At 31.7% G+C, this 12878-nt stretch overlaps 2 protein-coding genes across 3 annotated transcripts in view; one reads left to right on the top strand and one right to left on the bottom strand.

Annotated features, from left to right (window-relative positions):
- Nucleotides 1-12878, top strand: part of LOC139520497 (WD repeat-containing protein 91-like) — a 75353-nt gene that overhangs the window by 25124 nt on the left and 37351 nt on the right. For both annotated transcript variants that reach the window (XM_071313164.1, XM_071313165.1), the window contains exons 7-10: nt 8249-8378; nt 8740-8777; nt 10746-10840; nt 11211-11307. In XM_071313164.1, coding sequence (XP_071169265.1) covers nt 8249-8378; nt 8740-8777; nt 10746-10840; nt 11211-11307 — 360 coding nt within the window. The remainder of the gene's footprint in view (nt 1-8248; nt 8379-8739; nt 8778-10745; nt 10841-11210; nt 11308-12878) is intronic.
- On the bottom strand, nt 3416-5551 carry LOC139520498 (uncharacterized). Its single transcript, XM_071313166.1, has one exon. The coding sequence runs from the start codon at nt 5529-5531 to the stop codon at nt 3852-3854; it is 1680 nt and encodes a 559-aa protein (XP_071169267.1). The 5' UTR covers nt 5532-5551; the 3' UTR covers nt 3416-3851.

Here is a 12878-nt window from a genome sequence, read left to right as displayed (position 1 = left end):
TATGTGATACAGCGCTACCTTGTTATTAATAAACTAGGGATTTCCCGCAGGTGCGCTATAATTACCGGACTCGATAAAACCACGTGACTGATAAGAAATTCCAGATGCCTTTTACAACCGCGGTAACGCAGATAGTAACCAAAGGCGTCTTACCGCTGAGACTATAATTGGATGAAATCGTATGACTTTAGTACAGAGCTCAGCATGCTATAAATACATGCTAATTAGTCGTTGTTATTCCTTCTAAATATTACTTCCATGCTTAGTGTTAAGTTTTTTTTTGTGTTTTCGTTTTTTTTTCATTAAACCATAAGCAATAGCTCAACTATATGTGTTGTATTGAAGAATTGTTAGATGTACATGTCTGCCTGGCATGGTTCATCTGACATTGACCTCATTTTTATGATTCATTGGTCAATGCTTAGTTTTCTTGGTAAATGTTAAGTTTATGTGATAGTTGTAATAAAGCTTTATATATTGAGGACTATCAACATAATATCAATGATTAGTAAAGAAGGCGAGACATTTCAGTGTGTACTCTCTTGTGAAGTAATGTTTTGGTCATTATCATAAGAACAGTTTCTAGTTAAACTTAGATAGAACAAAAAAAGTAAAATCAGGAAAATCAAGCATTTTATGATAAGGGTAGTTGTAAAACCTACAGCTATACCATTTAAAATTGTTATTTCTTATCCTTTATTGAGTTAATAATTAGTAAACCAAAATATATTTAGGAGTTACCTCACATATATTGTAAAATAAGGCTTTCACCAGACTTGTGGTTTCAAAAGGTGACACTTAATACTCATATGATAGTAAAAATGTATATGTCTGGTTTGTGTTTTTTTTAGATGTTTCCTGCTTTGTAAAGATTTATGAGTTAATCCAATTTCAACTGATATTTAAAGTGTGCTCTTATAGTGCACTGTTTCACTGGTGACTGTTCAAGGTTAGGCGAAGGTTTGGTGTCATATAATTTAACTAGCTTAACCTTGCCTGTGATATTCTGTATGTGCCTGTCCAAAGTAAGGAGCCTTTGAATACTTCATTTCCCTGATATTTGTTTTTCATAAATTGTTTAATTATAAATTGGGTCATTAGTTTTTGTTGCTGGGATAGTGATCTAGCAACAGTAGCGTTCATAAACTTCTTAAAAGCTTGATATTAAATGTAGAAGACCAGAAGGCTTCATAATTTGTATAAAGATGCCAGATCATGCCTTTTGTTGTGAAGTGTCTGTCTACATTTTGTCTATTGTCCTTGACCTCATTTTCATGGTTCAGTGACTACTTGATAAAAAGTTCAGATTTTATGTTGTCTTATTGTGAACTTATAAAAGTTTTCCACAGAGTCATTGGCTTTTGACCAAGGTATTTAAACATTTGTCTGTTCTGTTGTCCCATTAAATAAATACAATATCTATTGTTCTCTGTGTAGTCTATTCACTGGGACCTTTAAATTCCTTCTAGGAGAAAACTATCACTCATTGATTAATTTCGTTAAGGAATGATTGTAAGGGAAACATGTCCAACGGGCAGGTGTCACATGATCCAGAACTCATTTTTTTCGTGGTTCAGTGGTTAAAGTTTAGCTTATGAGTTATTTTCTTCTAATACTGTATGCCATAGGTTAACTATAATTGGTGTATGGACATGTTGTAAGATGCACCTGTCAGTTTGTCAGGTTTTAGTTGACCTTAACCTCATTTTATTCATTCATTACTCTTATGTAATTTTTGTTGTGTTGCAGTCTGTTGTTCTAAAACTGTAAGCATTAGGCTAACAATATTTGTTTTATTGAACGATAGTCAGGTATCATATATTTGTAGCTTGCTTTATTTGACCTTGACCTCATTTTTTTTATGATGTTTAGTTTATGTGAAACTTGTAGTTAAATTTTATATTTAGGACTATCAAAATAGTATCAATGGTCAGTAAAGCAGGTGAGACATTTCAGTTGTGTGCATTCCGGTCTCACAATTTTCATGTCTAGCCTTTTATAGCCGACATATGGGCTTTTCTCATTGTGAAAGGTTGTATAGTTGTCTATAAATGCTTGCATTCATTTCATTTGAACTTTTGTGGATAGTTGTCTCATTGGCCATCATACAACATCTTCTTATTTTTATATGTATCAGTGTATTATAGAGACAACTATTATATAAAATGAATGGCCCTCAAAACTTTCGATTTTTATATCAATATTTTTAGCAACATTTTTCATTGTTAAAGTTAAGGATTTATAAATCAAGTAAATTGTCATGATAGTTAAAGTTCACATTCCCCATTCTTGTAAGATTACAGCATTACCGTTAATGTACATGTACTAGACTAATATTCCCTTATAAACAAGATAAAATTTGATGTAATGCAGAATCTTTACATTTGTCAAATTACAATCAAAATTATTCCATAGCTTTAAACCTTATTTGTTTTAACTTAAAAATCAAATTATTTAATAAAATCCAATCAAAATCAATTGAACATTGTGATGCTGCTGTACTGTGTAGTTTTGACTGCAATATGATCCCCGTGTATTGATAGTGAATTTTTATTATAAACCGATTGTCCTCTCCATATCTTTTTATGCCCCACCTACGATAGTAGAGGGGCATTATGTTTTCTGGTCTGTGCCTCCGTCCGTCTGTGTGTCCGTTTGTCCGTTCAGGTTAAAGTTTTTGGTCAAGGTAGTTTTTAATGAAGCTGAAGTCCAATCAACTTGAAACTTAGTATACTTGTTGCTTATGATATGATCTTTCTAATTTTAAAGCCAAATTAGACTTTTGACCCCAATTTCACGGTCCACTGAACATAGAAAATGAAAGTGGGAGTTTCAGGTTACAGTTTTTGGTCAAGGTAGTTTTTGATGAAGCTGAAGTCCAATCAACTTGAAACTTAGTACACTTGTTGCTTATGATATGATCTTTCTAATTTTAAAGCCAAATTAGACTTTTGACCCCAATTTCACGGTCCACTGAACATAGAAAATGAAAGTGCGAGTTTCAGGTTAAAGTTTTTGGTCAAGGTAGTTTTTAATCAAGTTGAAGTCCAATCAACTTGAAACTTAGTACACTTGTTGCTTATGATATGATCTTTTTAATTTTAAAGCCAAATTAGACTTTTGACCCCAATTTCACGGTCCACTGAACATAGAAAATGAAAGGGGGAGTTTCAGGTTAAAGTTTTTGGTCAAGGTAGTTTTTGATGAAATTGAAGTCCAATCAACTTGAAACTTAGTACACATGTTCCCTTTAGTATACTCTTTCTAATTTTAATGCCAAATTAGATTATACCCAATTTCACAGTCCATGGAACATGGAAAAGGATAGTGCAAGTGGGGCATCCGTGTACTTTGGACACATTCTTGTTTTTAAATAGTTTATATCACCTCTCCATCTAAGTAATAAATAATGGTGCTGCATTATTATCTTTTTATTGTTTAATGACACTGTATTATGGAAGTTACAGAATTTGTGCAAATGATCTAGTTAAGAGACTACATTATGTACATATACATAATCAAAATGTGTCAGACTGAAGAAAGTTTAAAAATCGGCAGATTTTGACTCCCTTACGAGAATCACATGTCTGGTAGTATTAGTCTTGCTATGGTGACATCTCTAGTTTGTTATTTACACTGCATATTAGACCAAAATATATGATGCCTTTACATGTATGCAATTCTAGTATTCCTTTGCAAAATCAATGATGATCAGTCTGATTAGTCAGTATTTCAACAGATGAATATAAAATAAGAACCTTTCCTTTTTCTTTTTGGTGATATAAAGTTACCGAATTGGGTTGACCCAAAGTTGACATATGAGTGGTCCAATTTATTGTTTATGGATTACTTTAGCATCCTGATATATTCACTTTATATATCTTGGCTTCCTTGGCTGTACTGTCTCCAGGTTTAGAACATCCTATATAGAGCTGTCCCGTTTGAGAGAAGGCAAGGGAATAAGGACGTTCTATTCCATTGTCTGTTGTCTTTATGTATGTAATCAGGTGTCCAGAGTTGTTCAGGATGTGGAGAGTATCTATATCAATATCAACTACAATGACATTGTCTCTTGGTGTTGTCACTATTCCTGCTGGACTGAATGGTACCTTCTTGTTGATTTCTGTATCCCCATTATATATATTTATCACATCACCTGCCTTTCCTAAAACAACCACTTTACTTCTGTCTCCATTTGGATCAGAGTCTGACACATGTATATTACCATTGCTGGTTGTAGTAATATCGCTGGGATAATCAAATATAGGTTGATTATGTTTGTCGTGTTCATACACAGCTTCATGGTCTCCATTCTTATTTAATACAAACACAGCTCTTCTTCCTTCATCAGTAACACCTCCTACAATGACCTGATCTCCACTGGTGATATGAATGTCTATAGCAAGGAAAGGATTAATGTCATACACACTGTTTGTTACTTTACCAGTGGTACTGCTGATCATTTGAAGTCTGGATTTCCCTGTTGACACAAGTAGATCATCAGTTGCAGTTACTGCCATACCATAGACGTCCATGTTGAAGGTTGATATTGTCTTCAGTTTGGTTCCTTTAGGTTTTAATTTCTGTAGCACTTCATCAATGGCACAAGCTATCCACAGTGAATCATCAGGACATGGAGATAAATAACTAACCGTGGAAAGATTAGTTTGATATTGATTTACAACACCAAGAGAAGCATTTACTTTAGGTAATGGTATGTCTATACTTTGTAATACTCCAATGTTAGACTGAGTTATCTCTCCTGGAATAAATTGTAGTTTTGTTCTGCGTAATATTTCAGGTTTTGTAACCGATACCTCTGTTGATTTCTCAATTCTGTTGACATTTTGGAAAAATTTAGAAATGTCAGTGGTACGAATGAAATCTTGAACATCACTATACTTTTCGTCTATTTGTCTCTCACTTTTTGAAATGGCTTTGATACATTCTTCATTCACTTTGGAAGAAGCTTTGTGGTTCTGCTCTAACTCATTTCTAAGTTTTTCTATATGTTTTTCAACTGCTTGCTTCAAAACTTTCTCATGGTTAAGAATATCTGCGCTTACTTTGGTATAATTTGAATTCTCAGCATTTTGAAACTGGTTCAGTTGATCCTTGGTCGCAATGATTTCATATTTTTCCTTTTGCAGCTTTCTTTGTCCTTTTTTCAGTTTGTCTATCTTCAAGTTATATGCATCACTTATTTCTGTTAGATCATGTTTCTTGTGAACCTTGGAAACACAAGTAGGGCAAACAAGTTTGTCACATTTTGTACAAAAAAGGCAAGTAGATTGTTCTGAATGTTCTTTACATTTGATATTGGTAAAATCCAATTCTTCAACAGGCAGCCCTACATTCTTGATGTCCACTACCTTATGATCTTTAGCAATTCTCAGATGTATTTTATCTTTACATGTACTGCACATTAGAACTCCACAGGTCAGGCATTTCCATTTGATATTCTTTTCCGTTTCACATAGATTACAGTTTATGGGGATCTGGCTTCTTATAACTGATTTAGAAAACGCCATTATTGAAGCTATTCTATTTCCTGGTTAGTATCCAGGTGACTACCAAATAAACCTAACCAGGTATATAAAATATATAAATTTAAATGTACCTTATATAATTTGTGATATCATATCTTGATCAAGTTTATTACAGTAGTGTAAACAGTTTAAAGTTCTTCTTGATAATAAACTCCTTAGCAAAAGAATTGATTGAATCTTAATTGAGCAACAAAGGAAATGAATCTTATACTTTTTTCTATTGAAAATGAAGTGAAAAAAGTTATTGTTCATAAATGTTAAACTTTGTAACATGATTATGATATTATCCGTACCTGTACAAATGCAATTTTTTAAAGTGTGACTTGATAGAGTAATACTTTGTTATGCCAAATAAAAGGTATGTTTACAGGTATTCCTATAGAACCCCTTTTAATCATTGTAAATGATCTGATATCAATATAACTTAACAAAAACTTGGTTTTAATTGAAGTATATTAGGGTCGAATAATGATATGTAAAACCCTCTTTTTCTAAATGTTTTTCAAAGACTATGTTTATACATTTATTAATATCATATGAAGGTTATAAGTTTAGCGAAAAATTGCATTATTTGATATACGTCACTCTGAACAGAGATAAGGAGGGCAAATTGAATACTGTTGAACATCCATGTCAACCTTTTTGGTATATTAAAGATATGTCAGCTACCTACCAACTTTAGTCACTCTGGACTACATTTCAGGGAATTAGACTATATTATTTTATGTTTAATTTTGAGGTGAATAAACACTTTTCTTTCCTTGGCACTTAAATTTTATACTTCACAAACCCTCACCATATGTTTTGGTTTTGATGTATAAATGTGTTTATTTAAATGTGTGAGTCTGAAAAATGACCTATTGCATGCATGTTCTTCAATAACATATATAAAGTCTGGATCCAATTATATAATGTCCTCGTACACATTACACATAACCTGAAGAATATATTCATCCAAGAGGGATTATAACCTTCCACCAAAATAGGTCAATCATTCTTTAAACATCTTGTCATTCTTCATTGTCTTTGCTAAATATGACATCAGATGCTGTGGATTCAGTATTATTCGTTGAATACCAATTTTCGTGGGTTTCAGCAATCCACGAAAATTGATACCCACAAAATTAAATGAATCCACAGTATAGTATATGCCAACAGCTTGTGTATTGGCTAATACTATATTTCTATGCTTTCAATTCTTGCTGATACATATAATTAATATGGCTACTAACAAAAGCTCTATTTAGAGCTGATGTGTTTAGAGACCTCTTATGTCAGTACACCATTGCTATATTGTCTTCCTAAATTTAACATCTTAGTTTATTTGGAAGATTATAACTGTAAGAGATATAAGTTACATTACTTAATTCATGAATGAACAAGGAGATAAAGCAGTATAACACAATTAATAGGTCACTGTGAACTTAACATTTCAATCCTTCATTGATGAATTACCATACAACTTATAATCATAACTTGTGTTATATGGTTTACTGTCTACTATAGAAAAAGTTCTTGCATGCTTGACAGGATATATATTGACCTGTTCATTATAGCCTAAAGTAATCAGACAAGCAATAGAATTGTTTTTCCTTAAAGCTCATCTGGCCTACAGGGCAAATTGAGCTTTTCTCATCACTTGGCAACCGTTTTCTGTTGTCGTTGCTAATTAACTTTTATAGAAATCTTCTCCTCTGAAACTGCTTGGCCAAATCTATTCAAACTTGGCCACAATCATCATTTGGGTTATTTTGTTTAGATAATATTGAGAAGACCCTTACAGCCAACTAACATGGCCTACATGGCCAGAAACAGCAACAAAGGGTTAAAATACAAATTTTGTCTATAATTTTGAAAAGTACTATCAATAGTAAAAAAAAAGATATGAGAAAGCTAAATGTTGAAAATGTTGAAATCTAGGATTTTTTACCTTTCATCAAAACTGTCAGAAGACCTCTTATTGTACTCTTTAATGACTATTTTTACCCATTTCTAGTGTTTTTTCCTATTATCTTTTAAATTATTTAAGACATATAGACACTTTAAAAAGCAAAATTGATCAGTTAATCAAGATTTACTTCTAAGTTTGATTTAGCCCAAATCATTAGAAGACTGTTTACAGGAGTGATTGCCCTAACTTAACTATTATATTTACCCTTTTTATGTGTTCTTGGCAAAAACTATAGAAGAGAGTGAAACTGAAAACAGAAATAAAATGATAGGCAATACAAGATAAACAAAAGATAGATTTTTGTCAGGAATTTGTTTGTAGTCAGTATACATAGTCTATTGTTAAAAATACAAATAGATAAAGGTAATACTCCATTGTATGCTCCTAAGATTCTCTGAGTTTTCTAATGTCTGCAATCAGGGGTTGATTTTTGTCACATGAGTTCATTATGATTTTCTTAACTTGTTGTTTGACTACTGTAAACCAACTTTTTTTCGCGTATACTTTATTTCGCGTTTATCCTTAGCTAGTCCACTTCGCGGCAATTTAATTTCGCAATTTTCTAATTTACTTAATGTAGTTTGATTATAAGGAAAATCTAAGTTATACATATTCGCAACGATTTTTCAACTCGTGAAAGTCGCGGAAATAAGTTGATTTACAGTGTATATTTTATCAATATGCCATTGTATGAAGTCAGAATGGAAAGTACCATCTTTGTAACTTTAATATTTAATGAATATTTTAGCCTATTAGTGTTGGAGATTCCCTATCATCGTCATCAGTTCAAAAAGAAGAGAGTTTACCTGAAGTACCTCAAAGATCACAGAGTCAACCTGCTCCCGAAACACCACCCATTAAAGATGTCAAATGTTCAGGTAAAATAAGTGTTGAGATAATAATTTACTGTTTCCTCTACAAATACCTAGTGTGGCAAAGCTAATATTGATGTGGTTATGGAAACCTTGGTTTGTATAGTTTTCATATTGGCTAACAGATTTTTTGGGTTTACAGAAGGAAATGACTTGACTCAAAAGCATTTTTCAGGGTTTAATGATAAACTACTTTAGAATAATATATCACATTGGATAATAGATACCATACTCCATGTACTCTTACATTTAAGCAATAACATTTAAGGAGTGTCTTTATCAAATGATACTCCTTAACTTAATACTCTATAATATCTACTGTACATACTTTTGGAAACGAAAGACTGAAATTTTTTTTTTTCTTCAGATGAAACAGATAAATGTCCATTTCTACTGTTAAGCCAGGTGAGTTTGAATGTCAGAATTTGATTTTTTTACTGGTATTTATCTTTTTTGGTAATATTGGCTCTATGATATGCTATATAATGATACCTTTATAAATATTAATATAAGGGGGTGTAGTATATGATGATTTTTATAAAATAAGGAGATTGCCAATGAGACATATATCCACCAGAGTGAAGTGAATGTTAGCAATTATAGGCAATCATATATATATATATATGATATAAGGATGATAGATTTATTTATTGCCTAATACTTATACTTTTGATCTACAATACATTTTAGTGATTCTGTAAATTATGTCTAAAAGATAAATGATAAATGGATTAACAAGATCTTTTAAAAAAATGAAATATGGATATATAAAAGCTATTCAAGTAAGGTCTATAATGTATTTGATAAATTTCCAATAATCATCTGGAATTAATCAACAATTTAGATTAGTTCACTTAATTTTTTTATCATCAGGAATTGGCTTGAAACAGTTTTGAAATTTTAAAACTTTTAATTATAACAAACCATTGTTTATTAATTCATTCCCAACCAATCATTATGTCTATTTCAGTCATTTGAATTTTTATTAGAAGTGAATATATATTTTTGCAATCAAGAAAGAATCCACATTTTTTTTAATTTGTTTACGTTGAAAAAGTACATTTTCAGTGCCCTGTGTTGAAAAATACTTTAAAATTTGATCAAAAGGCACTCTAAAACTTTTAATCTTCAATGTCATATAACCGTTGTTTCAACTCAGAAGAAGAATTTTTGATTTGCAATTGGGCCACACTTAAAAATATTTTGGTTTGCCCAAACCCTACCCAAAGTTTGAGACAGTGGGTAGGTAGGTAGGCATTTAAAAAAAAAAAAAAAAAGAAATTAAAGTATCAGATTTTTATTAGTCTTCATTGATTAAAAAAAAACTTCTTCAAATCAGGACAATAAAAGAATTTGTGTAGGCAGCTTTTTTCTGGGTAGGTAGCGTTTGGGCAAACAAACCTATTATTTATTTATTATGGCCTTGTTTTTTTTTTTGTTTTTTTTAAACATGTTCAGAACAGGCAACTTTATTTGGATAAGATATAAACTGCAGTTTAAATAAAATTGTGCAAATTAAGAGACCCATATTAAATGAGCTCATTTAATTCTTATACTAGAAAAGCACTTTTCCATCTAAAGACCTGCTGTCAATGTAATTTTCAGCAATAGTGCTTTATTAATTCTCATTTCCCCCACCATACCTTAATATGAAATTATTCAAACTACTCTTCTTATCTAATCTTTCCATGAGTGATTTCCATCACTTTGATTGTGTTATATCACCAGCTTCATCTCTTCATATAGAAGAATAACTTAGAATTCACTGGCAAAAGGCAAAAGCTTGCTTCAATTTAAAATTGAATTCTGGTTTTCTATTTATGGGAAGTAGAGTAGTGTCCTTAATCATTAGAGTATTATGTAAAGTAGAATATAAAACTGTTTCAAACAATTATATTACAGAGATCATATTTTAACTTGATGGAATTCATAAATCCTAAATGGGAGAGAAATCATCAAAATCTAGTTAAAAAAAATACATTTATCCAATTCCTTATTTTATAAGTTACAACCTTTTATTTAAAAAAAAAAACACAAACTGCAATTCCTGCATGAATGGGGTCCATTTAAAAAAAAGAACCAGAAGTTCTGATGGACAAAAAAAATGTTTTACAAAATGTACAACACCTGACAAAAGATTGATAACATTTGTACAATACTGCAGAATAAGTCATTTCATAATTTCTAAATTTAAAGACCTTACTGAATTGATTTAAAAAAAATATTCAAAACTTTAAAAACATGCAGTTTCTTTAAGATTACTGCTTAAATTAAGTTTGGTACATGTATTATAATTTAAAAAAAACCAATAAAGATATTGGCACATTTACCCAAAACTTACCCAGTATAAAACTATTTGGTTTAATTTTATAGGAGGATTATATTGAACATAGAGCAGCTATATCCTACAGCAAGTTCAGTAATACAGGACAGTATATTGCCAGTGTAGATGTTGATGGGGTAGTTAAGTATGTACCAATCACAGTCACACTAAAACTTAAAACTTAAAACTTAATGCACTGTACAATTTAAGATACTTTATTTCCATTGTTGATTTGTTCAAATTTTCTGTACCATGATTTTGTATTGTCATGAATTACTTTATCATTTTTGAATGAAACTCTGGATATACCAGTACCAGTAAAGTAACAGGTTAAATTTTGATTATTCTGTAAAATTTGTACATATATGATTGAATAAATGAAAATGACCATACCCTATAGGTTTTACCCCCAGGCATATGTCCTCTTTGTTATGCTTAACTATTTGTTAGTTAGTCTTGATTAAATATTTCACATGCATTAATTTTAAAGATTTTTCTGTATAACATATTTGTAGAGTATGGAGTTGGAGTCCTCAGCCTACTACAGCTGCCACTGTTATGTCAAAGTCAGCATTCCTCTCTGTTGAGTGGACAACAAAGTCAGATAGATGGGTAGGCGTCTGTATTAATATGTTAAAAAATATGGTCATATCAATAAGGGCTATACCAGGAAATAAAGTATTGGAGGGTTAGACATGCACCAGATGATGTTTTTTTTCTGTGGATGCTGGGTTTGAAAGCATGTACTATTCTGTTACAAGTTGAAATAGACATGGGCAACGAGATAAAAAAAAAAGTGATGTCTAACCCCACCCCCATAAATGAATTACTGGAACAACCCTTATCAAATTTCTTTTGTCACCCAGTTAAGTAAAGGGAAAAACTAATTGGAATTTTGATATTCTTAAATTAACAGATCTATGTGATTTAATTTTCAATGAAACAGCAAAAAGAATCAAGAAAATAATAAGCAAAAGGTCACTTTATCACTTATAGCAGTAGGCAAAAATCTTCAATGTACTAGGCTATGCTTGACTTGTTCATAAGACTTTTTAAATATAGCAAACCAAATGACCTTTTTCCACCAAGTCATTTCTTGGTCAAGGTATTTAAACTTTTGTATTGAATAAAATCAATAGCTATTGTTCTCTCTATTATTCACTGGGACATCTTAATATTTTTGGGAAAATATGCATTGTGAATAAGGGGTAAACCAAATTTAGAATTAGTTATTTTATTTACATTTTTGTCGATCCTGCGACTATTGTCGCAGAAAGCTCAACATAGGGATAGTGATCCGAAGGCTACAGCCACAGCTGCGGCAGCGTTAGCTAACTTCTTAAAAGCTTTATATTTTAGAAGGTGGAAGACCTGGATGCTTCATACTTTGTATATAAATGCCTCATGTTAAGAAGATTCCGTCAGCCATATGTCCAATGTCCTTGACCTCATTTATAGTTCAGTGTCTACTTGAAAAAGTTAAGAATTTTTGTTATGTTAAATTCTCTCTTATTATAAGTAATAGAATAACTATATTTGGTATGTGTGTACCTTGCAAGGTCCTCATGCCCGTCACACAGTTTTCACTTGACCTCGACCTCATTTCATGGATCAGTGAACAAGGTTAAGTTTTGGTGGTCCATATCTCAGATACTATAAGCAATAGGCCTAGTATATTGGGTGTATGGAAGGACCCTAAGGTGTACATGTCCAACTGACAGGTGTCATCTGACCTTGGTCTCATTTTCATGGTTCAGTGGTTATAGTTAAGTTTTTGTGTTTTGGTCTATTTTTCTTATACTGTATGCAATAGGTCTACTATATTTGGTGTATGAACTGATAATAAGATGAACATGTCTAGCTGGCAGGTGTCATCTGACCTTGACCTCATTTTCTGGTTCAGTGGTCAAATTTTAGTTTTTGAGTTTTGGTCTTTTTTTCTTATACTTTATGCAAAAGCTTAACTATATTTGGTGTATGGAAATATTTTATGATCTACATGTCAGTGGTGCAGGTTTTATTTGACCTTGACCTCATTTTCACTGTTCATTGCTGAGTGTTAGGTTTTGTGTTTTGGTCTGTTTTTCCTTAACTATAAGCAATAGGTCAACTATATCTGTTGTATGGAAGAATTGTTAGCTGTACATGCCTCAGCTGCCTGGCATGGTTCATCTGACCTTGAC

This window comes from Mytilus edulis, chromosome 4 (genome assembly GCF_963676685.1).
Source record: "Mytilus edulis chromosome 4, xbMytEdul2.2, whole genome shotgun sequence".
In the NCBI taxonomy this organism is placed as follows: domain Eukaryota; kingdom Metazoa; phylum Mollusca; class Bivalvia; order Mytilida; family Mytilidae; genus Mytilus; species Mytilus edulis.
This window is presented reverse-complemented; position numbering and strand designations above follow the sequence as displayed.